Here is a 27,617-nt window from a genome sequence, read left to right as displayed (position 1 = left end):
AGCAAGAAGAGCTTCAAAGAGACAGCACTGCCCAGGAGCAGCTCCTCTGCACAGCCCAGCAGGGCTGAGGGCACTGCCTGCAGCACCCAGGGCACAGGAGAGAAGGCAGAGAGATGAGAGGCAGCCTGGGCTGGGAGGTGACTGAGCTCTCACCACAGGAGAAACCTTCCCAGGATTTGAAGGAAGAATTCTCTGGCTGTAGTAAAGTTCAACTTGCCTTCCTGGAGGCATCTCCTAAAGCTGGCACATCCCACAGCTTCCAGGATCTTTCAGCAGGACTCTCCCAGCTGCTGCAGTGCAGGGGAAGTGGCCACATGGCAGAGCAGGGCAGGAGCTGCAGGCAGCAAGGGCAGAGAGGAGAAGGGAGCAGGAGGTTCAAGGGATCCTGGGCTGGGAGGACAGGGCAGAGCTGCTCAGGGCAGGAACCTTGCCAGCCCTTTGCCACGGTCAGGCTGTGGCTGCAGAGCAGTGCAGGGGAGTTCCTGCAAGTGCCTCTGCCAGCTGCCAAATGGCAGCAGTGGCAGGAGCTGTCAGGATGGCTCTGCTGGATTTGCTGGGGTGCAGCAGGAGAAGCTGCTGCAGAGCAGGACTTGCTGCTGCCCCATCAGAGGCCCAGGGCAAGAAGGTTCCCTGTGCCAGGGCTGGCTGTGGGGTGGGAAGGTGGGGGTGCAGCCAGGGGTGCCCAGGGCTGTGGTGCAGAGCAGGGTCCTGCCCCCAGGGCTCTGTGTGCTGGGGCAGGGACTCTGCTGCCTGCCAGGGTCAGCTCTCAGCCCGGCCAAGGAGCTGCCACGGGGCTGGGGGAGAAGGGCTGTGGGGAAGGAACAACTCCTGGGAGGGCAGAGCAGGGCAGAGTCCTTCTGATCTCCACAGTGGGCTGCAGGGATGAGGGCTGGTCACAGCTCCAGATCAAAGCAGGAAATTTCCCAGAAGGTATTTGCAAGAGGCACAGACAGACAGGGGGTACCTTAAAGAGAATGAACCTGTTCTTTCAGTGTTATACTCTGGGTTGTCTGGGTGCTGACTGAGACAGAGCAAGGCCTGGGGGAGGGAGCGTTCAGGCGGCTCTGGGGGCCCTTCCCTGCAGCTCTGCTGGGCACTGTGTGCTGGGCCATAGAAATGAGGATTCCTGCAGTGGAAAAGAACTTTCCCAGGCGTGATGGCAAAAATGGAAAACACGGGTACTATTATTTTAATCTCAGACTAAGCTTCTGCTCTGCAGCCTCAGCTCTACTGAGTTATTAGAGGAGAGATGGAACTTTTGTATTCAAGGTCTGTTACATCTGACATTCCTTGTGTGTGTGACAGCTCTACCAAAAAAGTTCCATGTCCCATTAAGCAGAGCAAACCTGAGTCCTTTGCAGTGCATTTGGTGACATTTGACACATGGATTTCTTTTAGAAATGGAGTTGCTTTTTCACAGAGGTCTGTCTTAACTGTTCCCTGTCCTTTCCTTTTTTGAATAGTCCCTGTGCTAAGAAGCAGTAAATGCCCAACAGCAGCTCCATGGCCCAGTTCCTCCTCCTGGCATTGGCAGACAGGCGGGAGCTGCAGCTCCTGCACTTCTGGCTCTTCCTGGCCATCTCCCTGGCTGCCCTCCTGGCCAACGGCCTCATCCTCAGCGCCGTAGCCTGTGACCACCACCTGCACACCCCCATGTACTTCCTCCTGCTCAACCTCTCCCTCACAGACCTGGGCTGCATCTGCACCACTGTCCCCAAAGCCATGCACAATTCCCTCCAGAACACCACTACCATCTCCTACACGGGATGTGCTGCACAGCTCTTTTTCTTTCTGTTCTTCATCTCATCAGAGTATTTCCTCCTCACCATCATGTGCTACGACCGCTACGTTGCCATCTGCAAACCCCTGCACTACGGGACCCTCCTGGGCAGCAGAGCTTGTGCCCACATGGCAGCAGCTGCCTGGGCCACTGGCTTTCTCACTGCTCTGCTGCACACAGCCAATACATTTTCCCTGCCCCTGTGCCAGGGCAATGCCCTGGGCCAGTTCTTCTGTGAACTCCCACACATCCTCAAACTCTCCTGCTCACACTCAGGCTATTTCAGGGAACTTGGGCTTCTTGGGGTTAGTGCTTGTTTTTGTTTTGGTTGTTTCATTTTCATTGTTTTCTCCTATGTGCAGATCTTCAGGGCTGTGCTGAGGATCCCCTCTGAGCAGGGACAGCACAAAGCCTTTTCCACGTGCCTCCCTCACCTGGCCGTGCTCTCCCTGTTTCTCAGCACTGCCATATTTGCCTACCTGAAGCCCCCCTCCATCTCCTCCCCATCCCTGGATCTGACCCTGTCAGTTCTGTACTCGGTGGTGCCTCCAGCACTGAACCCCCTCATCTACAGCCTCAGGAACCAGGAGCTCAAGGATGCCCTCAGGAAACTGATGGCTGGATTTAGAGGCAATAATAAAGTGTGTCTTTTCTTCTGCAGAACATTCCAAATGTAACTCATTGCAATCTAAGCCTTTTTTCTCCTATATGTCCCTTTTATCGTCAATACATTTCCTTACTCTTTTTCTACTTTTATAGTGTTATCCACAAATCAATGGCGTTGCTCATAGGATTTCTACATCAATATCTACCATCCTTCTGTAATTCAAAGACTTTCATAAGGTTTCTTCTCTGTACATTTGAGTAGAATAAAGTTCTCCACCCTGACCTGAGTGTCCACGATGCTTCCTCAGCCCTTCTCTGAAGCTGCAGGGGCAGTGCCTGTGTGCAGAGCTGGAGGGAAGAGACTCCCAGCACAGCAGCACAGCCAGGGACAAGGGCACTTGCTCCTTCCACATCTGCTCTTTCCATCTCCACTCTCTCCTTCCCAGCCCTGCTGTGGGTGCAAGGCCTGAGTGCTCTGGCAGCTTGGGCACAGTCCTGCTGTGTGTCCGTGCTGGGATCACAGGCAGGGACAGGCCCTGGCACTGCTGGCACAGAGCTGGGCTCCAAACCAGCACCTCCATCAGCCAAGGGCATCTCCTGAGGGCAGGGCAGGAAGGGTTCAGGCTCTCCCTCCACAGTCCCTGTCAGCAATGTGCTCCAGGAATGCCCTGGCAAAGCAAATGCCAGTGCCCAGCTGAGAGTGGGAGTGTGCAGGGTGGGGGCACACAGCAGTGTCCTGGCACAGCCAGAGCTCCTGGCACAGACCCGAGGGAGCAGCAGAGCAGGGGCTGGGCTGTGTCTTTGTTCCAGGGACAGCCTGGGAAGGTGCCCCAGGGCCACTGTCACAGAGCAGCCCCTGCCACCCCCATTCCCAGCCCTGGGCTCTCACCCCACCTGCAAGAGGATGGTTGTCTCTCCACAGAGAGATATCAAGTGACCAGGTCAAAAATCCATGTTTGCTTTGTACTGAGGAGACTTCAGCATGGGCACTATGTGTGTGTGGGGAGATGAACCCCAGTGAGCACAAACATCAGCTGTTCCTGGGGGGCCATAAATCCAGAGGGACAAGCTCTCACTTGGAGAGTCACATGCCCTGGGAAAGCCTCTGGATGCAGCCCTGGGATGTGCTGCTGTGCACAGAGCTCCTTGTGTCCATCCCTCAGGCCGTGGGGCATCTCAGACAGGGGCAGAGCAGTTGACACCCCCAGGGCTGAGGGGCTTCCAGCCCCTGGCAGTGGCAGCAGGAGCCCAGGGAGACACTGCCCTGCTGCCAGGAACTGTGTGCAAGGGAAGGACTCCTGTCTCTGAACAGCCCTGGGGGAGGGGGTGAGCAGGGCGTGACCAAGCTCAGGTGTGGACACCTGACATTTCTGGGTGTGCCTGTAAGAGAAGGTTTGGGCAAGGTGACTGTGGTTAAACCTGTCTGGCCATCCAGTGACAACCAAGTTGTTCCCTCACTTCCCCTCCTCAGTCAGACAACAGGGGGAAAGCAGGGGAAAAAATCACTGGTCAACATAAAGGGAGATTAACTGGGGAGGGGGAAGGAAAAAGCAGAGGCCACATGCAGAAACAAAGAAAACCCCTGGGAGACAAGAACTCAGTCCATGGAGAGGTTTCTTTGGAAGACAAATGTATTAATAAAGAGCATCCACGTCTCCTCCCCTCCTCCCTGCCCTTTCTCCCTTCCTTTCTCTCAGTTATTGCTGATCATGCCATCCCATGGAATGGAATATCCCTTGGGTCAGTCCAGCCCAGCTGTCCCAGCCATGTCCCCTGTGAAACACTTGCCCAGCCCAGCCCATTGGGTGGGGGTGGTTGCAGAGACGCTTCCTGTGGGGCCAGCACTGCCCAGGGACAGCCAAAGCCTTGGGCTGGGACCACCAGCGCTGCAGCCACGAGCACCAACCCAGCAGGACAGGGGCTGCTCTGGGCAAAGGGAACTGCAGCCCAGCCACAGCCAGGGCAGGGCTGCTCAGGGGGCTCTGCCAGCCCCTGCTATTCTACAGTTCAAGGAATCTTTTCCTTGGAGAGCTCTTTGAAGAGACAATAGACAGAGAGGCAGAAGTAGAGCTGTCAAATGCACCAGTGCAAACACAGCAGTTCCTGTGAGGAACATCTCCCTCTGGAAATCCTGGGAATCTACTGGACAAATCTGAGGAAACAAGTTTATGTGTGTGTGGTCCTCCACAAGGAGGGGGATGGTTGGGTACAGTATCAAGGGGTCAGTTGTGCCTCAGGAACTCATCACCCAGTAGGAAGCTGGTGGCTGTGAAGGGGCTGTGAGGTCACTTCTGCCCCTGGAGGGGACAGGCCAAGAGCAGGAAGGTGGCTGGGGAAGGGCCTGTGAGGTCCCTTCTCTCAGCAGGAGCTGATGGCTCAGCCCATAACTCAAGGCTGGGCCAGGGGCTCTCCAGCTGCCCCTGCCCTGGCCTGTGACAGCCCAGCACAAGGCCCCTGGCTGGCACAGGCCCTGGGAGATCCCCTCTGCCCGAGGGCCTGGGCTCCCTCCAGCAACGGGGCTTCTCTTTGGGCTGCCCCGTCCCTCGTGCTGAGCGCAGGATGGGACAGCAGCAGGCACAGCTGGGCCCTGTCTGTGCCCGCAGCTGAGAGGAGCAGCCTGGGCACAGCACGGGGAGGCTGCTGCTGGCAGGGCACAGCAAAGGGCCCGGGAAGGCTGGGCACTGGCACCCCCTTGTCCTTCCCTCAGCGTCACCCCCCAAGGCAGTGCCCCCGGCAGAGCCCTGAGCGAGGTGTGAGGGACAGGATCTGCCTTCCCCGGGCTGGGGGTCAGGGCTGGGCCTTTCTGCTGCCTCCAACCAAGCCAGGCTGTGCTCAGCATCTCAGCTGCCTGCACAGAGCCTTTGCCTCCCTGCACTCACGGCCCCCAAGGATCTGCTGGAGAGTCCCTGGGGAGGCTTTGTCAGGAATGGCCCTTGGGGGCTCCTGAAGGCTTCAAGGGACTGCAGGATTTTCAAAGTCCTTTGGGTTTTTCTTTGGAATCTCAAGAGAAGTTTGTGCAATCCTGACCTCCAGTTCTCTGCTCTAATGAGCCCCTGAAGAGTCTTGGTCAGGAAGGGCCCTCAGTGGGGCTCGTTAATGCTTGAAGGGACTAAAGGTTTGTTAAGGTCCTTTGCCTTTCCTTTTGACTCTGAATCTAGGAGAGGTTTGTTCAATCATGTTCTCCAATTATGTGCTTTAATTAGTCCCTTGAGAGGCTCTGTCAGTAGGTACTCCAGGTTTTTTAAGGAGCTTTGGTACTTCCTTTGGAAACTGAGCCTTTGAGAGCTTTGTGCAATCATGGCCTTCAATTCTCTCTTCCAGCGAGTCCATGAGGAGCCTGTATTGGGAATGCCCCTCAGTGGGACCCATTAATGCTTTGAGATATTTTGGGTTCTCCTTCTGACTCTGACTAATGGAAAAGTTTGTGCAATCTCCCCTCAGTACCTGAGGTTCAAGGACTCAGCACCAAAAGCCCCACGGGGCTCATTCAGACAAAGCAAGTCCTAACAAACCACGGCTCTTCCTGTGATTTTCCTCTAGTCTAGACAGTACATTAGGAATGTTGTCCCATGGAATCAGGGGACCATTGTGACACTGCAGGGCCCCAGGGAACTGTTTTGCCCACGACGAGGGTCAGCACAAGAGACACCAACTTTGGAGAACAAGTGTGTAATTTTACTGCAGTGCAAAGCAGCAAAGAATGACAAAGGGCTGAGCTCAGTAATGCACCTCATCGTTCCTACCAAGAGTGCCTGGAGTGAGTAGAAAAGTCCCTGCCCAGTTGCCCTCATCTGTTCCCCTCAGCCAGGCCCGCACGGCCGCGGGGGAGCCCCGGTCGCAGCCAAGGGTTGGAGAACCCCTCCTGGGGAAGGGAAATCCTACCCAGGGCGTCCACTCGTAGGGGAGGGCTCCATCTCTGCTGGGAGGGGTCCAGCTTTTCTGGGCTTGGATAAACAAGCTCACAGAGCTACGAGTGGGCAAAACCATCTGGCTCCCTTCTCCTCCTGGGTTCCACCCAGAGCCTGGCCAGGGCTTAAGGGGAAAACCAAGGCAGTCAACCTGCCCCATGTCCTGCCAAACAAGGCCACACATCCACTGCCATGGCCTTGACCACTCTCTAAAGACAGAAAGATAAAGATCACATTTTGCTCACAATCAGACATAAGATTTGATTAATGAACACATACAAATATCGTTCACTAATGAGCTGAGACTCACAGATCTTACTAATAAGCACATTTATTTTGTTCATGGGCAGATACACGGGGAGTCTTTGCACACAGTACATCTTTGACCAACAAACATACACAGTTTTAGCTAAGGAGCAAATACATGGATAAATAGACCAGTAGGTTGGAAGGTTCATCTAGAGCTCAGCTTTGGCTCAGGGGCTGTTGTTCAGCCTCAGCACTTCAGGGACAGCCAGACAGGGCTTTATATCACACACACAGTTTCTATATTCCTCAGATATTCTCCCTTACTTTGCTTTACATAGTCACACCCCCTATTGCAAGTCCTTAGTTGGTCCTTTAGGGTCTTCTGCAGGGGCCTCTGGTGGGGTTTTTTTGGCATCTGGTGCCCCCAAAGTTGAAGTGTCCACTTCTTGACCTCGGTTCTGAGCAGACACAGTGTCATTACCTTTCACCACAAAGACTGTAACATTTGGTTTTGATCTTCTCTGGGTGCACAGAGCTCAGCTTCCATCCTGTTTGCTTAGTTACATCCCCGATCCAATTCTCCAGGACCTCTCCAAGATTATGGTTTTCCTTCCTGGGGCATAGAGAAATGTTGGGAGCAGTGTTCTATATCCCACATCAAATCCCTCCTTTTCTTCAGACTAAGCTCCTGAAGGGATGGAGTGCCTTAGGAGCTTTATTTCTTTTTACAGCTCGAGGCATTAGAACAGCTACAGCACTGAGTCATGATGCAAGCTGAAATACAAATGCCCTTCCAGCTTTGGGGCAACCCTTCACAGGTGTTATTTCCACAAGCCAACACCACCCTGTTCCATTGGGGACCGGCCAAGGATCAGTCATTTCCCCAGCAGGAAGGGTTTGAGGACATTGGGTGTGATTTCCCACAAACGTGCCCCTTTCATTAACACAATCCAGATCTCCTGTCCCTTTAGTGGGGGTCACAGCTTTGGACACAGGCAGGATTGTCAGAGATGGGGGGGTACTTGCACAATAACTGCTGGGTCTACTTTTTGGGGAACACAAGTGCTCACCCAGTGACCAGGAATCATTTCTACCAGAATAGGGGAGGCAGAAATGGTGAATGGCTTCTTGTCTTTTCAGGTAAATGAGTGCACACCCAGCAATCCCTTGGAGGCAACACCTGGGTCACATTTGATACTAAAAGGAGATGTAAATTTTGCTCCCAAGTCAAGACCCAATTAACTATTGTCAGGAGAGCAAAACAAGACTAAAGCATTTTGTTTCTTCTCAGACAACCTCTCAATTACCCAAGGGGCTCTGGCCTTTGGAATTCTGGAATAATGCATCCCTGATTTGACTTCTTGTACCACTTCTACAATCAAGTGGGAACCTCTGTCTGATGACATTCCCAAATGTACCTCAAATCCAGGGATTCTTGGATATTCCACTCACTTCCCCAGCCCAGCTGGTGTCACGAGGGAAAAACCTCTGGCCACTCAGAGAAGGTATCCCCCAAGACTAGGAGATCTTTACACCCCCCTTTTCTGGGCAGTTCAGTCAAATCCATCTGCCAACATTCACCTGGAACATTTCCACTCTGTACATCACCTATTCCCACTGCACTGGCAGGGGTTGGATCATTTCTCTCACACACCACACTGCTGACTCACTGCTTGTACAACTGGGTCAGTTTTGCACCCCTAACCCACCTGTGCAAGTGTTACAGTACAGAGACAAATACAAACACAAAACAATGATCAGTGGATAAAACAAAGCCAGAGACCAAATTGTGGAATACCAAATAACCCACCCAAAGTGCTGGAAGATCCACACATCTTACATGAGTAGGATTCCCCAAAAGAATGCCTTATTATCCAGTGGGATCTCCCCCACATCCCAGACTGGGCCAGGGATCTGTGCTCTTCTCCAGGAAAGTCCTGGGGCCGGCGTGAAGATCCAGAGATCCCTCGGATCCACGGGAGATCAGGCACAGGGTCCCATCTGGGGGCCAGAAATGATCCCCACAAGCAGCAGAACCCAAGCCCTTCACCCCAGTTTGGGGTGTTAAGAAGCAGGCATTCTTTAGGGCAGCATGCTGGATGCCTGCAGGAGAGTTCTTCTAATCCAGCCTGCTCAGGGACACAGACAGGGCTTGGGATTACACACACTGATTCCAGAGTCATTGGATATTCTCCCTTACTTAACACATGTCCATTACTTTGCTTTACACAGTCACATCCCTTATTACAAGTACCTATTTGGTCATTTGGGGTCTTCTCTGGGGGTCTCTGGTGGGTTTTTTGGTAGCTGGTGCCCCCCCAAAGTCAGGTGTCCCCTTCTTGACCTCGGTTCTCAGCATCCCTGCTTTTCCCCACAGAGACCAGCATGTTTGGTTTGATCTTCTCTGGGTCCCCAGAGCTCAGCTCACATCCTGTTTGCTTGAGTTCCAGCCCTGATCCAATTCTCCAGGACTTCTCTAAGATTCTGTTGTTCCTTATTTGGCCAGAGCAGAATATTGGGAGCAATGTTCTACTTCTCCCAAACCAAGGCTCCCCCTGCCCCATCTGCTGCCAAACAAGGCCAGACATCAACTGCCATGGCCTTGACCACTCTCCAGATACAGAAGGATAAAGATCACATTTTGCTGACAATCAGACATATTTCATTAATGAACAGGTACAAACAGGATTCACTAATGAGCCCAGACTAACAGATCTGACTAATAAGCACACCTGGTTGGTTCAGGAGCAGATACACAGGTGGAGTCCCATCACACCACATTTTTACCAACAAACAGACCCAGTTTGAGCTGATGAGCAGATACATGGAGACACAGCCCATTAGGTTGGAAGGTTCATCTAGAGCTCAGCTTTGGCTCAGGGGCTGTTGTTCAGCCTCAGCACTTCAGGGACAGCCAGACAGGGCTTTACATTACACACACAGTTTACAGATTCATTACAGAGTCTTGCTTACTTAATACATACACTTTTAGGCAACACTTGGATAACATTTGACACTAAAAAGAGATGTAAATTTTCCTCCCATGTCAACAGTGTTTGAACTGTGTTCAGAAGAGCAAAACAAGAGTGAAGCATTTTGTTTCTGCAGTCAAGTGGGAACCTCTGTCTGATGACATTCCCAAAGGCATCCCAAATACAGGGAGGATTTCATTTAACAGTATTGCAGTCTCTTCCCAAACCTTCTTAGTGCAACAAGGAAAAGCCTCTGGCCACCCAGAGAAGGTATCCCCCAAGACTAGGAGATCTTTACACCCCCCTTTTCTGGGCAATTCAGTCAAATCCATCTGCCAACATTCACCTGGAACATTTCCACACTGTACATCACCTATTCCCACTGCATTGGCAGGGGTTGGATCATTTCTCTTACACACACCACACTGCTGACTCACTGCTTCTACAGTTGGGGGCAGTTTTGGACTTATAACCCACTTGTGCAGATGTTTCAATGATTTGCTTCACTCCAAGGAATACCCTCATGTTCCCCATCCACCAGGTCACACCAGATTGGCTCAGGGACTATTGTTTGCCCACCTGGGGTAACTGCCCAGTCTCCTGGAGCAAATTTTGCTCTAAGGTTTCAGTGAGCTGACAATCCTTAGCACTAGACTAATTTTTTTCTACTGGGAGAGGTATCTCTGCCAGGGTTATTAAAGACAAAACTTTACTCTCTAAAGTGCCTTTTTCTGCAGCCTCTTTGGCAGCCTTTTGGGCCAAATGATTCCCCAGTTCTGCTTTGGTCTCCCCCTCTTGGTGCACTCTGCAATGCAGGACAGCAGCCTCTGTTGGTTTCTGGAGATCTTCAAGCAAGTCCAAGGATTAACTTGTTCTCCTTGACTCAATCCCAAAGCTGGAGTGAGCACAATTGGTTCTGCTTTCTGGGCTGAGGCACTGCAGAGGAGTGCCCCCAATTCCATGACCTGCTGGGGGGAGTTCCTGTGCATCCAGAGAATTGTTTTCCACGCTGGACAAAGCTGCCCCCACTGGGAAACAATTCCCAACCAGGACTTTCCCAGGGGCTGTCTCCTAAGTCAGCTCTGCCCAAATACACTTCTCCTCTAGTCTGGAAGCAATCCTTCTCTGGGCTTCCTTTGCTGGGGCTGGGGCAGTTGACAGGTTGCTTCTTTCGTTCCTGGCCCAGCCTCCATTGTCCTTGGAGAATTCCAAAGCCCAGGGAGGCTCCTGGGGTCTGGACTATTTGCACTTTGTGTTTGGGACACCCCATATCCACCCAGTCCAAGGAAATCCCACAGTGTCTGATCCCAACATTGCTGCTCAGCATCAGTGGCTACCAAAATATCCACACACTGGAATAAGGCTCCAAGAGGGTTTTGACTTTTCCATTCCTCCAGTTCCTTTGCCAATTGAGTTCCAAATACTGGGGGGATATTTTTAAATCCCTGCAAGAGGACCACCAAAGTCAGCTGGGTTTTCCTCCCTGTCTTTGGATTTTCCCAGTTGAAAGCAAAAAGCTCTTGACTTTCACAACTCAAAGGGAGACAGAAAAAGGCAGCTTTCAAATCTAATCCTGTGAAACATATTAAACTTTCATTTAGGGGAGTCAGCAAAGTGTAAGGATTCGCTACAACTGCTTGTATATCTTCTACTCTATTATTTATAGCTCTGAGGTCTTGGACTAACTGGGATAGCCTTCCATTTGCCTGCTTGACTGGCAAAATTGGAGCATTACATTTAGATTCACATTCTTTTAACAACCATAATTTCATCAGTTTTTCTACAAAGAGTGAGAATCCCTCACAACTTGCCATTTTCAAAGGCTATTGCTTTGGCCTGACCAACCCTGCTCCAGGTTTCACTGCAATTCTCACGGGTTCTGCTCTTTTGGGTCATGGAGGCACCTCTCCAGCCCATCCTATTGGAATCACTGCATCCCCAAGTGATGTTGGCAGATGGATTAGTTCTGCTTTTGGAGACTCTCATGCAAAACTAGAATCTTCCACAGAATTAGGCTCTGCAATAATAACCTATATTTGACCATTTTTCAATTGGATTGTGGCATTTCATTTTTCCAAGAGATCTCTCCCAGGCAGAGGCTTTGGGGAATTGGGGAAATACAAACACTGGGGAGCCAACCACTGTTTTCCCAATTTCAAATCCACAGCATTAAAAATGGCCCAGTTTCCCACTTCCCTGTCACACCAGACAATTGTTCCAGAATTGTGACTCGAGTTTCATTTTCCCTCATTTAAGACAGGGGAACAAGTTCCCACAGCCACAACCAATTGTACTTAGCTTGGCTGGACCCAGATGTTCTGATGGGGGAGAATCCTCTGGTGCCCCCTCAGTCGTCTTCAGTGATGCCAGGAGAGGGTTGGGAGGGTTCTGAAGTTTCAGTTGTGGACAATCCCATTTCCAGTGTCCATCTTTCTTACAGGATGCACAGGGATTGATCCCAAGTCTCCTGGGGGGGATGTTTGAAGCAGGCTGCCCATGCTCTCATCCTCTTCCTCTCCCTGGGGGCACCATTTCCTCTGGGATTTCTTCCAGAACTGCAACTCCTTCCTGCTGAGTTGATTCCTGCTGATTCTCCCAACCTCCAACAATGTCCCTAAATTAGATTGATCTTGTCCCTCAGCTTTTTGTCATTTCCTCCTAACCACATCTGAGGACTGCCCCACAAATATGGGGGCCAGTTGAGTCCTTCCCCCTGTGTTTCAGGATGGATATTAGTATATTTTGGTGCTGTTTCTTCCAGATGATTTAAAAATTCAGTAGGCTATTCCCTGTGATCCTGCTTCATTGCAAAGAATTTTGACGTGTTCACTGCCTTTGGCCTGGCATGTTTCATTCCAGACAACATCCACTGCAGGTATCTATTGAACCTTTCTCTAAAAACAGGGATGTTAGGATCCCATTCAGGATCTGCAGTGGGAAAGGGAATGTCCAATGTACTCTGTATATTCCCCACCAAAATCTGCTCTTCCAAGAACCTCTGACTGGTTTTAACAACCATTGCTTTCTCCCTACTACCAAACAACACTTCTAACATAGGATCCTTCTAGCCCAGATCCTGGGTTTGAATCATCATTTTGAAGGCTTTTGCCATTTAGTCTGGGTTCTATCACACAGGGGGGCCACTCCCACCCCTCCTTGTTTAGCTCTAGTTCTTCCTGCAGCTGTACTGAAGCTCTCTGCTCTCTCTCTGACACATTCTCTCTCCCTTTTCTTCTGGACATGCTAAATCTGCCTCTTCACATGCCAGTTCCCCTGCAAGATTGGTTTCTGCATCTTGATTATCTGTTCCCCCACTCAACCTGCCCGTGGGGCCAACCAGAAGATCTGAGTCCTCCTCCTTATTGGGGAGACGATGAGAACAAAGTTCTCCTGTGCTCCACATTGAACAACAAGGCTTTAACCATTTCCCTTGATTTTCCTTTCTGGGCTCACACCGAGGGCTCTGAGGGCGCTGCATTCACACCACAATCCTTCTGCCACTTCAGAGGGTTCTGCAAAGTGAAAAACACATCACCAGACATAACCTCCTTCCACTTCTGTTCCCCTTCTGAAACAGCATCAACTGTAACAGTGGATTAGAATTCAATGTTCCAGAACAGCCACCCATTGATTACAACACCTCATTAAATTCTCCCTGGGAGCTGTTCCTCTGGGGGGGCTGCCAAACTTCATCCAAAATTGCAAAATGCAACAAAGTAGGGACTTCACAATTCCCCCTTCAGATTGCCCACTCCCCATCTCTAAACAGTAGACCCAAAATGTTACAATACAGAAACAAATAAGAACACAACAATACTGATCGATAAAACAAACCAAATACCAAAGTCCAAAATACCAAATAACCCACCCAAAGGGCTGGAAGATCCACAGGTCTCAGATGAGCAGGATTCCCAAAATACCAAAGAACCCCCCAGTGCGCTGAAAGATCCACACGTTTGACATGGGCAGGATTCCCAAAAAGATATCCTTATTATCCAGTGGGATCTTACCTGTGTCCCAGACTGGGTTGGGGATCTGTGCTCTTCTACAGCAAAGTCCTGGTGCTGGTTGAAGATCCAGTGATCCCTCAGATCTGTGGGAGATCAGGCAGAGGTGTCCTGTCTGGGGGGCCAAAAATTACACCCAAAAGCAGCAGAAACAAACTTCTTAACCCCAATTTGGAGATGTTAAAAAGGGCATTCTTCTTTGTTCAGCATGCTGGATGCTCAGAGGAGAGTTCCTCTAATCCAACATGCCAAATGACAGACAGGGCTTTTTATTACACACACTGTTTACATGTGCATTTGATAGCCTTGCTTACTTAATACATATTCATTACTCTGCTTTACATAGTCACACCCCTATTGGAAGTCCTTTTCTGGTCCTTCCTGGCCTTCTCTGTCATCTGTGCTGCTCAGTTCTTGAGCAGCACAGCACCATTGTGTTTCCTTTATCTGGGTACACAGGGCTTAGTTTACATCCTGCTGGTTTGGGACATCCCTTATCTAATTCTCTAGGACTTCTCCAGGATTACATTGTTCCTCATTTGGGCACTCTGGGGTACTGGGAGTAGAGTTTCTATTTCTTCTATCAATGGTTTGATGGAGACCATGACAAGCTGGGAACTCGTTGCAGGGAAAAGAGGGAGCAGTTGGGAAGTAACAGACAGGTGGAGGAGAGAACTGTTCAGAGAACAGCTGAGATACAGCTCGAGCAAGGTGAAAACTAAACTGTCACTTGGGGTCATCCCAGATCGATTGGATTTCAGAAATTACTCAACACAGGTGCCACCTCCTCCAGCCAAGCCCAGGAGATCAACCTGCTCAGCAGCTGCAAGGGCGGGATGTTCATGTGCCTGCTGCCATCTCCCCAAAGCCATTATCCCACTCCTGCTGAGAAGATGGGCAAGATGAGCATCTACCTCACAAGATCTGCTGCTGGAAGAAGAGTGTGTCCCAAAGGATGTCCTCAGCCTTCTCAGAGGGGACGTCAGATCCTCTCCAGGGATGGTCCCAGCCCTTCCCAATCCAGACTGGGCACCAGCTCCAACTCTTCCCTTGAAAACAAACAACAAATTCATGACAAGAGATTACAAACTAAAAGTGGAAACAAGAAAAAAGGTAAAATGTTAACATTCACTCAGGGTTCTGAGGAAGGCCCAACCCCTCCAGGCCAAAGAAAAACCCCACCTCCTCCAGCTCAGGAAAACCCAGGCCTTCTCCCTGCCCTGCTGCACTGCCCCCAAAAAAAGGCTCCTAAGCCAAGGCAGCCCAAGCCTTTCCTGGCCTGCAGCCCAAAGCAGCTGGTGTTCTGCAGCCCCACCTTTGCTCCCCCACGGGGGTTTGTTTTTGGCAGGCTGGCTGCCCCTGCCCCAGCCCTGCCCAGCAAAGGGGCAGTGGCAGAGGCTGGTGGCAGAGCCGGGCTCCCATTTCACACCCAGCCCAGAGCACCCGCCTGCCCTCCTGCCGAGAAGCAGCTTGGCAGCCGGCTGAAGAATTCATCGGGTTCCCCGCCAGCAAAGGGGGAACCTTCGGTGCCCAGCCAGGCTGAGCAATGCCCGCGGCCGGGAGCACCCCCGGGTGTGGACTCATCTGCAAACGGCGTGTGGAGCACGGCTTGGAGGAAGGGGCCACAATCAAAGTCCATCATCTTCAGCTCCCCAGTGTCCAGGTCAACAACAAAGAGCTGGTCATCCCTGACGTCGTCCTCGACGTCTCCAGCAGCAGCCCCACCCGGCACAGCTTCTCCAGAGGCCCCTTCTCCTTCCCTGGGGGCCAGACCAGGCTGTCAGTGTTCTGCCGAGGGCCCAGCTGTCTGTGAAGCAGGATGAGCAAAACCAGGTTGGATGGTGGCCACCAGCACTTGGGAGACCGGGTCTGCAGCCCAGCTCCAGCACAAAGAGGTGCATGTTCCCATGTGATGACCCCCCCTCAGTGCTACAGGCACGACAAAAAAGTCTGGTTTTCTTTGCTTCTTATTGCCAAGAGATGTGTGGAGGTATTACTTGCCAGGGCCCTGGATCAAAGTGAGCACGTGGATCTCTCCTGTCTTCTAGAGCAGGTGGATGCCCTGCACCCAAGGATGGCACAAAAGGTCTTCCAATGCTGGCCTGTCCGAGGGGCGGATGGACAAACACCACCTGATAAGGTGCTGGCACCCTGGGGGGAAAATGGCCGGTCAGTTGGAGAAGGATCCTGTCCCCTCTGTCCCACTGTCCATGTGCCCAGGCTGTGCTGGCTGTGCTCAGAGCTGTGCTCAAACTTCTCAATTGATTCTCCCTTTTGGAGGAGAGCAGGATGGCAGGACACAGGCCACCTCCTCCAGCCACCCATGGGACACAAACAGCTTCAAGAGCGGCGTCCTCGTGAGCCCGCTGCCCTCTCCCAACACCGTTATTCCCCCCGTGCCACAAAGATTGGTATCCACCTCGAGAGACCCGTGGTGGGAACGGGAGCTGGTCCCAGATGGTGTTGGTGCCTCTGCAGAACGGGTGCTTCCCGCAGACCATCTGGTAGAGCAGGATGCCCAGGGACCAGATCGTGGCCGCCTCGCCGCGGTAGCGTTTGAAGCAGATCCACTCTGGCGGGCTGTATGACGGTGTTCCTACGGAATACAGACGCAGTTCATCAGGTGGATGCTGCCTGCTCCCAGAGCCTCACCCCAGCATCCCTGGCAATGTGGGGCCTGCCCCAGTGGCACACGCTGTGACCCACTGCCTTCTCACCGGCCCCTGACTCTTGGTTACAAACTTGGGGTTGCAGAAGAAGCCACTGGTGTCCAAGAGGGCAGCAGAAGCCCTGGCAAGGCCCAACCATTACATGCAAGGGAAAAACCCAGCCAGTGGTGGGGAAAAGCCATGCCTTCTCCCTGCCCCACTGCACTGCCCCCAACAATTCATCATAAGCCAAGGCAAACAAGGCAAGCGGAGCAGCCCAAGCCCTTCCTCGCCTGCACACCAAGCCAGCTGGTGCACAGTTCTGACCCCCTTCTCTGCTACCCTCATGGGGGTTTTGGCCAGGCTGGCTCCCCCCTGCCCCAGACCCAGCCCAGAACAGGGTGGGTGGCACAGGCTGTCGGCAAGGCCGGGGCCCGTCTCACAGTCACCCCCCAGCCCCATCCAAAAGCAACTCGGCTGAAGAACTAATCCTGTTCCCCCTCAGCCAAAGGGGCAATCTCCGGTGCCACACCCGGGCATGGCCATGCGGTGCCCGGCACCAGGAGCATCCCCCAGCTGTGGGCTCACCTGCAAACTGGGTGTAGACCGTGTCCTGCAGGAAGGTGGCACATCCAAAGTCAAGGAGCTTCGCTTCGCCGGTGGCCAGGTCGAGGAGGATGTTGTGGGGCTTGATGTCCCGGTGCAGGACGCCGCAGCTGGTGCAGTGCCGCACGGCCTGCAGCACCTGGCGGAACAGCCCCCACGCCATCTCCTCCGGCAGGAACCCCCACGCCGTGATTAAGCGAGAGAGGTCCCGAGAGCGCTCCGGACGCTCCATCACCAGCAAGAAACTGTTGGGGAGCTCGAACCACTCCAGGAGCTGGATGACACCACGAAAGCCATTGGACACCTTGTCCAGCAGCACGATCTCCAGGGGTGCCAGGGTGCCGTCGGGCTGCGGGGGGACCACGGGGTCGTCAGTGGGGCTGACGCCGTGCCTGTCTGCCTGCTACCCCTCTGCCAGCCCTGGATGCTCCCCGTCCCCCACCGACCCCACGGGCCCACTCTCCCTCCAGGTGTCCCGGCGGCTTCCACCCTCCCGGGCCTCGGCTCGTCCCCGCCCGGCCCGCCCCGCTTTCTCCCGCTGGCCCCGCTCGCTCACCAGCTCGCCCCACCGCCGGATGAGATCCCGGGGCACGGCTTTGATGGCCACCTGCAAGCCAAGGGGGACGGCGGGTTGAGCTCGCCGCCCGTCCCGCTCTCCTCCTCCTCCTCCTCCTGCTCCTCCTCCTGCACTCACCGGGGCTCCGTCCGCCAGGCGGGTCCCCGCGTAGACGCGGCCGAAGCCGCCGCTGCCCAGCAGCGAACCCAGCCGGTAGCGCTTCTGCAGGGGCCCCTTCGCCTTCCGTGCGGGCGAGACGTGGCCGTCAGCGTTCGGGCCGGGGCCCGGCACGGCCCCCGAGCGCCCCTCGAGCGGCCCGGGCCGGGCTTCCCCACCCGCAGCGGGCAGCGGCGGCGGAGCTCTGCCCGGGGAACCCGCCGAGGAGGCGGCAGCGGCCGCGGCGCCCGCGTCCCCCGCCGGCCCCGGCAGGCGCCGGGCTCGAGCCGGGCGGAGCCAAGGGGCGGCGAGGCCGAGCCCGCCCCACAGCCCGTCCCACAGCCCGTCCCACAGCCCGTCCCACAGGAGCGCCCAGCAGCGCCACAGCCCGTCCCACAGCCCGTCCCACAGCCCGTCCCACAGCCCGCCCCACAGCCCGTCCCGCAGCCCGTCCCACAGCCCGTCCCACAGCCCGTCCCACAGCCCGTCCCACAGGAGCGCCCAGCAGCGCCACAGCCCGTCCCGCAGCCCGCCCCGCAGCCCGCCCCGCAGCCCGTCCCGCAGCCCGCCCCACAGCCCGCCCCACAGGAGCGCCCAGCAGCGCCACAGCCCGTCCCACAGCCCGCCCCACAGGAGCGCCCAGCAGCGCCACAGCCGGCGCGCCGGGAGCCGGGCGAGGGCGGGACCGCCCAGGGCCGCCCAGGGCCGGGGACGGGGCGGCCCCGCCCGGCAGAGGGGAACGGCCGGGGCCATGGCCCGGGCCGGCAAGGGGAGGGGGGACCGGGAACGGGACAGGGACACCGGGACGGGGACACCGGGACAGGGACACTGGGACAGCGGGACACCGGGACAGGGACACCGGGACAGGGAGAGGAGGAAGAAGAGCAAGAGGAAGAGCGAGAGCGCGTCGCTAAGAGTCGCTGCTGCTGCTGCCGCTGCTGCCGCCGAAGCGCCGGGGCCGTTGGTCCGTTCGTCCGTTTGTCCGTTCCCCGTTGGCCCCCGCGCGCCCCGGGGGCAGCCCCGGCTGAAGTCACGGAGCTCCCCTTCCTCCCGCACCCATGCCGAGGCCACGGGCTTTTTTAGCTGCTTCACTTTATTTTGACTTCTTTGCTGGCAATCTTGCAACTTCCCGCCGCTGCTCGGACCCCATCCCGCCCGCTCGGCCCGCGCTGCTGTCGCTTCCTCCCAGGCCAGCCGGGGGCTGGACTTGCCCCTGAAGTTTGGGAGGGTGTTTGCTCGGTGAGGAGCCTCGGCACGTCCGGCCAGCGCCAGGCAGAGCCAGCCCCGGGGGAGGGCAGAGCAGGACGATCGGCAGGGGAAATGCAGCCCTTTGGGGTCAGCGCTGCTCCCCGACCACACCAGGGCTGTTCCTGTTTTCCTGCCCGCTTAGAGGGGAAAACCGGCGACTGCAGAGAGGATTAAAAAGAAGAGAATTAGGAGACTCTTCTTGCTGCCATTTGGATGCCAGTCCATGCTAATAAATGCAGGCTTAATTTGGAATGGACACGATGTAGCAGCTTTTTCAGCACCCAGTATTTAACAGCTCCCTTTCAGGGGACAGTGGAAAAAGGAGGGGGAGAACGGGAGAAAAGGGGGGCTGGGACCTCCAAACTGAGCAGGGAAGGGGCTGAGACTGAAACCGAGCAGGGCAGAGGGGAAGAAACAGCCCCAAACCGAGCTGGGGGGGGAGCTGAGGACTGTGGGGATGATGAGAAAGGGGTGGGAGAGGGGAGAAAAGGGGTGTTGGACAGTGGGCAGGGGGACAGAGGGAGGGGGGTTCCCATATGGGTCCCCCCTGTCCCCCATCAGTTGGGCCCTGGAGCGGTTCCCTGGGGCTCTGGGAGGGGGCAGGTCCGCACTGGGAATGTCCACTGCTTCTGTAACCCTTTCTGTGCTTGCTCTGGTCACGATTCTCCACGGGTCCCCAACCCTGGGGGCTGATGGGGGGACTCCCCCCACCCAGCAGCTGGTGCTGCAGCAGCTGTGGGGCAGAGGGGGGTGGGAAAGGGGGGTCCGGGGTGGCCCCCTGAGCTCCCAACCTGCTGTGGGGACAGAGGGCTGCTGGGGGGGCACCCCCTGACCTGTGTCCCTGCACACACAGGACCGTTCCAGTTCCTGGGAAATTAGCTCATCCATATTCATTGCACATTTTTACATCTTCACGAGCTACCCGAGAGTGGGCGGTGTTCCATGTAAATCTCGGGACGCGCCTTCGGGCTCCTGCGCACTTCTCTCTGGAGCTCCTCTCGGGTGGTCGCAGGGGATGAAGGCTCAAACTCTTCCTCTCCCGCTCGCCCGATGCCTGGGCGGGGGGCGAGACCGCACGCTGATTGACTGCGGGGGTCTCTCTGGAGGCGGGGAGCGCGCAGAGCGCCATGTTGGCTGTGGGGAAGTGATGGAGGAGGCGGCGGCGGGTGCACTGCACTGAGAGTGGAAAGGCTGGAGGGCTCGGGAGGGTTTAGCGGAGGGGTTCGGGGGTTCCCGAGGGGCAGAGCGCGGGGCCTTGGAGCCCTCTCGGGGGCTGCGGGGCTCGGGGGCTTTTCCGACGCCCTGGCTGCACTGCGCAGGCGCGCCGGCGGAGAGCTCATAAAAGAACTACAACTCCCATGAGGCCCCGCGTCACGTGCTGGACCCGCCATTTCTTTTCGGGCCACAGCGCCCCTGCCGGCCCGGCGGACCGACCCCAGGGAAAGGGGATCCTGCTGCCCGCCCTGAACCCCAGAGACCGCAAAACTCAGCACACAGAGATCCTACAGGGAGGGTTCAGCACTGGGGTTCAGGGGGTCCCCCAGCCCCCAGGGGAGGGGGCCTGGTGGTGCCCCCCAAAGTCCAGGGATGAGATGTACCACATCCGGGTAAGGGGATCCCAATGTCCCCAGTACAGCCCAATGACCTCCCAGTGACTCTCAGTACGGCCCAGTAACCCCCTCAGTGACCACCCAGTGCATCCCAGTGACCTCCCACTGCCTCCCAGTGTGGCCCAATGATCCTCCACTGAGCACCCAGTAACCCCCGGTGTGGCCCAGTAACCTCCCAGTGTCCCCCCGTGTGTCCTGGTAATCCCCCAGGAACTCCTCAGTCATCTGCCAGTGACCCCAGTGTGCCCCAGTTCACCTGCAGTCCCTCCCAGTACCCTCCCAGTGTGCCCCAGTATCCCCCAGTCCCTCCCAGTGCCCCCTGGTTCCCCCCAGTGTGTCCCAGTATCCCCCAGTAATGACCCAGTGCCCCCCAAAGCCCCCCAACTGTCCCCAACACGTCCCCAAATGCCCTTGGCCTTTCTGTGAGCGTGGGGGGAAGGAGGGGTGTTTTTGTGGTCAGAGGGTCCAGGGGGGGCTCCTGGGATGAGATGGAGGGTTGGGGACATCAGGGATGGGGTTTGGGGACAGGGGGGACAGTGGGGAGGGGTTTGGGGACAGTGGAATTGGGGGTGTCAAGGGGGGATTGGGGCCATGGGGAGGCCCTGGGGACACTGGAGACACCGGGGGGGTCTCGGGGTGTCAAGGGGGGGGTGGGGACACCAAGATGGTCTTGGGGACACCAGGGGGGTCTCAGGACTCACCTGCTCATGGTGCTGCCCCTCCTCTCCCCCCCCCAGCCCCATTAACCCCCCCTTCCCCAGGTGGTTCCTTTGCCCATGGGCAGCAAAGCCCCCACTGCTTCTGCAACTGGAGAGTGTTGGAGCTGTGGACCATTAACATTCCAGTCTCTCCCAGCTCTGCATCCCAAAAGTTGAGAGGGATCAGTCTGTCACCTCAAAGTGAATCAATGCCATTGAAAATGGCTCGATCCCATTCCAAAACCTCTGTGTTTCTTATTTTCCCTATGTAATTCTGAGGCAGTTGGTGCCACTCCTCAGCTCTCAGCAGGCTGAGGCTTGGCCTTGCACTTTTGCCTTTGCTGGATTTCTTCATCAAATATTTCTCTCTCCCTGAAAAGAAACATATGGAAGGTTTTTGATAATCTGGACATCTTTAGACCATCTGGACAAATGACAGTTTGCAGCGTTGGAACAGCTCAGCCACAACGTTTTCCATGTTTAATCATTTATTCCCATCCCTCCCAGGAGGGAGGACACTGAACTCTTCCACAGAAACAGAAAACTAGTAACAAAAATTCAGAGACTACTGAAAATGAAGAATACCTTTTGCTCTCAGGTGGCCCTTTCACGTCCTTCTCTTCTGCCTTCCTGCAATCCACGTTATCCACGGCAGCAGTTGCCTAGATCATGGCCCAAAAAAGCTTTTTAATTCATTTATAATCATTCCAGAAAACTGAATCACAGCTGGGGGGTGGGAGACCAAGCAGGTGTTCAGGCTGGAGAGCCAGAGGCAGCTCCCCAGAGAGAGGCCTCAGAGACAGCGATGGAATCCATCAGACGGCCTTGGGCACTCTGTGAGAGGGAGAGAAGAAGCTGCTGACTTCAGGGGAAGGACACCTGCGGTGAACACCTGCTACCAGAGTTAAAAATGAGAAGGAAGAGACTGCTTTAGGTCACCCCACTTATGAAATATGAATTAATTTATAATTAAGAATGACAGTGTGTTGTTAGAAAAATTTGACTAGTGTGGATAGGTTAGAAAAAGTGTGTGACAGTATGTTAAAAAGGTCCATGGGTGCCTCCTTCCCTGTAGCCTAGAAATTCCTGCGCTAGGTGGGATAAAAAAGCTTTACTGTAAACACTGCATGCCTTTTCTGCCATTTTGGGGTGGACGAGGAGGACGGAAGAATAAAACTTCTATTTTTAGTGACACAGTCAGATTGTCTTTACTAACAACCAAGAATAGTAAAAGAGTTTAAAACTGTGTCAGGACAGATTTTAGGCATCGGCAGTTCTCCACAATTCCTTTAGTGCCATGAGGCTCTGCAGTGTCACAACTGGCCCTTGACTCCATAAGGATCCAAAAAGTCCCAGGGTTCCTTTGGCTCCATGAGGCCCTGCAGTGTCACAATGGCCTCTTGATTCCTTGAGGTTCCACAGTGTTCCAGAATTCATTTTTTCCATGAGGCCATGGACTTTTACTCTGGAGCCCTGATTCCCTGCAGCCATGCTGTGTCACAATGGCCCCTTGGTTCCATGAGATCCTACAGTGTGCCAGGGTTCCTTCTGGAGCATGAGACCCTGCAGTGTCACAGGTGCCCCTTGATTCCATGATATTCCACAGGGTTCCTCTGATTCCATGAGGCCCCACATGTCACAAAGGTCCCTTGATTCCAGGAGGTTCCACAGCGTCCCAAGGGTCCCTTTAGCTCCGTGGGGCTCTTTGACATCCCGTGACCTCCCGGCTCTTTAGGAGCCCTGAGAACTTCAACAGGGGGAAGTGCCGGATTCTGCCCTGGGATGGGGCAACCCCGCAGGGACGAACAGACTGGGAAGGAGAGGCTGGAAAGCAGTGCTGGGAAAGGGCCCTGGGGGTGCTGGTGGGTGGCCAGTTGGCCCTGAGTCAGCAGTGCCCTGGCAGCCAGGAGGGCCAAGCCTGTCCTGGGGGCATCAGGCCCAGCATGGCCGGCCGGGCCAGGGAGGGGATTGTCCCGCTCTGCTCTGCCCTGGGGCGGCCTCACCTGCACCATTGGGGCAGTTTGGGGGGACACAATGGAAGGGAGAGATTGAGCCATTAGAGAGTGTCCAAAGGAGGGCAAGGAAGATGGGGAAGGGCCTTGGGGGGAAGGCGTGTGAGGACACTGAGGGCACTTGGTGTGTTCAACTGGAGAAGAGGAGACTGAGGGGAGACCTCAGTGCAGGTCCAACTTCCTGGGCAGGGGCAGAGGAGGGGCAGGCCCTGAGCTCTGCTCTGGGGGGACGAGGGACAGGACTGAGAGAATGGTCTGAAGTTGTGTCAGGGTTGGATCTTAGACAAAGATTGTTCCCCCAGAGGGTGGTTGGGCACTGACCAGGCTCCCCAGGGCAGTGGGCACAGCACCAAGGCTGACAGAGCTCAAGAAGTGTTTGGATGATCCTCTCAGGATCATGGTGTGACCCTTGGGGATGGTCCTGTGCAGGGTAGGGGTTGGACTGGATGATCCTTGTGGGGGTCCCTTCCAACTCATCCTATTCTGTCATTCTGTGATTATCAACCCTGTGTCCAGCACAAATCCAAAACACAGCCCTGCACCAGCCACGGGGAAGAAATTTAACTGTACTCCCCGTGAAACCAGCACACCCTTTATGGGCTCTCCCAGAAACATCCCCCAGTCCATTTGCCACCTGGAACCAGTGACTCTGAGTTCCTGCTTCCCCAGCCCCAGGGATGGTCTCCTTGTCTGCTCATTCCTCCACACTCTCTGTTCAGTGTTGGCATCTTAACCAGACAAGCCCCTTGGAGATAATTTACTTGTAAGTCTGCATTTCTTTTGTGGTTAATTAGATCTCAGAATCTCAGAAGTACATTCAAAGTGACTATATTGTATTAAAGAAGAAATGAGAAAATATTTCCTTTTTTGTGGCCTGTTTACTTTTTTCCTGTTTTTACTTTGATATCAGAAATCCCCAGTTGATATTGATCCCAAGCACCTCATAATTCAGTCTGAATAGATAAGAAAATCAAGACCATTTTATATCTGACAATCCATCAGACTTTATCCCTATCCCCACCCCACCATTCCCTCATCAAAGCCCTGGCACTCAAAGCAGCCTTGGGCAAATCTGAGCTCCCTCCACTCAAGGCTGGACCTGCAGGTTTCAGCTCCTTGGCACCAACTCCCACCTGCTTGGCTTGGAGAAAGAGCTGCCCGAGACACAGAGGGATGTTCATTTATTGCCAGCAAACTAAACCAGAGGAAGGCACAGCTCAATAAAAAACAAAAGTCCTTCCTCTATTGTATATTAAGTCCACATTGCCTCCACTGAAGTCCACTTTCTGCAGTAGATAGTCTGAGACCAATGGCAAACACCTTCTCTATCAAGCACAGATCCCAAGATCCCCCCAACACTCCCTGCCCTGAATTCTGTCCATATTTGCCCTTTGCACACAGTGAGTCACACACTGAAGTCACAAGTTCCCTCCATCCACAGAAGGAGGAAAAGAGAAAGTGAATGAATTTCTGTGTTGTACAGAATTAAATCTACATTTATTTCAATATTCTGGGGTTACAGAAACGTTATCAAACATCCTCTGTAGTATCTGTTCACTGGGGAAACATCTGTGTGGATGGCCAGGCCCAAGGAGTGGTCAGATCTACCTGAGACACTTTCATCTGGTCAGTGCCATCCCCCTGTCCATTGTTGGATGTCACTCAGGAGCCCAACTCTTGGCTCCCTGTGCATCTCCAGGATGGACTTTCACAGCCAACCTCTCGACCCGGGTGGCAGGAGGGCCTGCCCTGAGAAGGCCTAAAATGCCATCAGACAATGCCAACAGTGCCAGCTCTCATGCAAGCTGTCTGTGAGATCTGCCAGTTACCGGTGGCACCCTGGGAATGGTTTTGGTGTTGAATGATGCTCAAACCAGCCTGGTTCACCCAACTCCAAACACACGTCCTGCTTTTGGAACTTGGATGGGACAGAGAAGCTGCTCACTGGTCTGTCCATTTGTGAGGAGCAGTCAATCCCTTCCTACTAGAGAAGTCCAGTCCCCTTTCATCCAGGCAGGTTCTTCTAACACAGCCCTTCTTGGGGTAGATGTGTGGAGATTCCTGCCTTGGGTGGGGACGCCCTCCAAGGACACTCCTCAAGGTTGAGCAAAAGAAATCTCCCCACGACCGTTGGTCTGGGTGAGTTCCATCAGATCTCTATGTAAAAATTATTTCTTTTGGCTAGCTTTAATATAATTGTTTCAATAATTGCTTCAATATAGTGCATTATCTTATCTTATACTGTACTACTGGCAGTTTTAACATTCATATTGTGTAGTAAATTATTGTGATTTAGATCTTTTGTTTGATCATTTGTAAGAATAAAGGATTCATTTTATAGAAATATTCTCATTTTGCCAATCATTAAAACCAGTGGGACAAAAGTGGTTCAATCTCAGTTCTGTAATTCCTTAAATTTAATTTGTTGACAAAATCTGAGGCAAAGATTGGATCCCTTGTTTCTTGAGGCTCCGTAGTGCAACAATGGCTCTGAGATTCCATGAGGTTGGTCTGTTTCCCAGTGTTCTTTGGCTCTGTACGGCCCTGCAGTGTGACAATAGCCCACTGATTCCAGCATTTTCCCCAATGTCACACTGGACCATTGATTCCATGAGATTCCACAATGTCCCATTGGTTCCCTTTGGTTCCAAAAGGTTCTGGGATGTCACACTGGCCCCTTGATTCCCTGATGTTCCACAAAGTCCCGGGGTCCTTTTGATTCCATGAGGTTCTGCAGTGTCCCATGTTCCCTTTGGTTCCAGGAGGCCCCAGTGTATTCCAATGGCCCCTGGATTCCAGGAGATTCCACAGTGTCCTGGGGTTCCCTTGTCTCCCTGACTTTTGGCAGTGTCCAGGGTCCCTTTGTTCCCAGGAGGTTCCTTTGTTTCCATCAGGCCCTGCCACGTCCCAGACTCCCTTTGGTTCCATGAGGTGCTGCAGGGTCACAATGTCCCCTGTTTTTGGAGCTGCATCAGCTGTCAGTCCAAGATGGGCCATGTCAGAATTGGTGAGGTTGGGGGATGAGGAGCAAGGTTGATCATCCAGGGTCAGTGTGGATCTCCTGAGGAGACACTCAGCATCAAGATCACTTGGAGAACACCTCTATCACCTCTTCTCTGAACTAAAATATATCCATTCTTTGATTTCAAAAAAAAAATTGCTTTTAAAACAATTAAAGGAAGACAAAGAGATCCTGAGGGAATTCTGGATTTTAACGAGCCCCAGGGTGTGTTTGCATCCTGAGGTAGTGAGAGAAGATTGAAGCAGCTGCTGAAGAAGTCAGAAGCCAAACTGCAAGTGCCTTGAAGCATTGCTGGGCCCCACTGAGGGCAGGCACTGCCAAAGCCTCCCCAGGGACTCCTTGGAGCAGCTCCTTGGAGGCCAGGAGTGCAGGCAGACAAAGGCTCTGGGCAGGCCCCTGCAATGCTGAGCAAAGCCTGCCTTGGTTTTGTGGAGCACAAAGGCCAAGGGCTGAGCCCCAGGCCCTGGCCCAGCAGATCCTGTCCCTCCCGGCTGGCTCAGGGCTGTTTGGGGGGCACTGGGATGGGAGGGGGAGGAACAACAAAGGCCCAAAACTGGGCAACCCCTGCCAGGCTGCTGAGGGAGGGGCGAGGCAGAACCCAAGGGCAGAACCTGCCAGGAAAGTTGCTTGTGGTGGCCTGAGTGGCAGAGGCAGCTGCCAGAGGCAAGGGGACAAAGGCCTGGGTGCCTTTGGGCCTTGCAGCCCTGCCAGAGCCCTTGGCCATCTCTCCTGCAGGCTGTCCTGCCCTGGCCCTGCTGCTGCTCTGGCCTTGCAGGCTGCACACACCCCTCCTGCTTTCCCACCCCCTCCCAGCAGCATTTCTAGACCCTCCCTGATGTCTCTGCACCAGCTCTGGCTCTTGCCATGTGCACTTGGCCTTCTTACCTTGGATCCTGAGCCCCTGTGCCACAGGACATCCCTGCCAGAGCCCAGGCCTGTCGCTGATCATGTCGGAACGGCCAAAGCGACACGAAAAAAGGTTCCAGCAAAGTTTATTCCAAGGAAAAAGCAGGGACAGCCGCCCGGGGCTGCTGCGCAGCCCCTTTAAGTACAGTTTTTGAACACACGTAATGCACACGGATAGGACAGTTCAAACTTTCACACCAGAATTCTTACAGCTAATAGGTGCATTTTCTAAACTCTACTTTCTCACCACAAGTTTGCTCTTTCTCAAAACAGCCCAGTTCTTCCCCACAACAGTCCTGAGCACTTGCTCTTATTTTTCTCTCATGTTGATGTTCTTCCCAACCACTCTCGTTCAAAACAGGTCCTTGTTCTCATGAGACAGTGCTCCTGTTCTCATGAGACAGTGTTCTCTGTTCCCACGGGACAGCTTCTTCAGGATGCATCAGTATGTTGTCAGGATCAGGGCCTCCATTTTCAGTCCTCTCTTTTCAGTCCATCTCAGGGGTATACTTTGATCTGGTCAACATCTATTGCTTCGTCAGTATGTGCCAAGGTGCTGACAGACCCGCTGTCACCCCTGACAATTCCCCCTTTTTTGTATTTGTGTGACAAAGATGGCCTTAGTCTGCTGCA

General features: G+C 54.2%; 2 protein-coding genes across 2 annotated transcripts in view; both read right to left on the bottom strand.

The window, feature by feature from the left end:
* The window catches only part of LOC127462839 (zinc finger protein 239-like), a 172,603-nt gene that overhangs the window by 22,863 nt on the left and 122,123 nt on the right, over nucleotides 1-27,617 (bottom strand).
* Nucleotides 9,286-27,617, bottom strand: part of LOC127462895 (serine/threonine-protein kinase pim-1-like) — a 120,049-nt gene continuing 101,717 nt past the window's right edge. Inside the window, exons 3-8 of the mRNA XM_051771829.1 lie at nucleotides 16,759-17,125; nucleotides 15,942-16,118; nucleotides 15,520-15,673; nucleotides 14,437-15,325; nucleotides 13,526-13,637; nucleotides 9,286-13,027 (exon numbers count right to left, since the gene is read on the bottom strand). Of these exons, the coding sequence (XP_051627789.1) occupies nucleotides 15,567-15,673; nucleotides 15,942-16,118; nucleotides 16,759-17,125 (651 nt within the window). The 3' untranslated portion in view covers nucleotides 9,286-13,027; nucleotides 13,526-13,637; nucleotides 14,437-15,325; nucleotides 15,520-15,566. The remainder of the gene's footprint in view (nucleotides 13,028-13,525; nucleotides 13,638-14,436; nucleotides 15,326-15,519; nucleotides 15,674-15,941; nucleotides 16,119-16,758; nucleotides 17,126-27,617) is intronic.

Source organism: Manacus candei, unplaced genomic scaffold, assembly GCF_025592945.1.
Source record: "Manacus candei isolate 608988 ecotype Guabito, Panama unplaced genomic scaffold, ASM2559294v1 h1tg000142l, whole genome shotgun sequence".
NCBI lineage: Eukaryota > Metazoa > Chordata > Aves > Passeriformes > Pipridae > Manacus > Manacus candei.
Note: the sequence above shows the minus strand (reverse complement) of the source record. Positions and strands in the feature narration are given on the sequence as shown.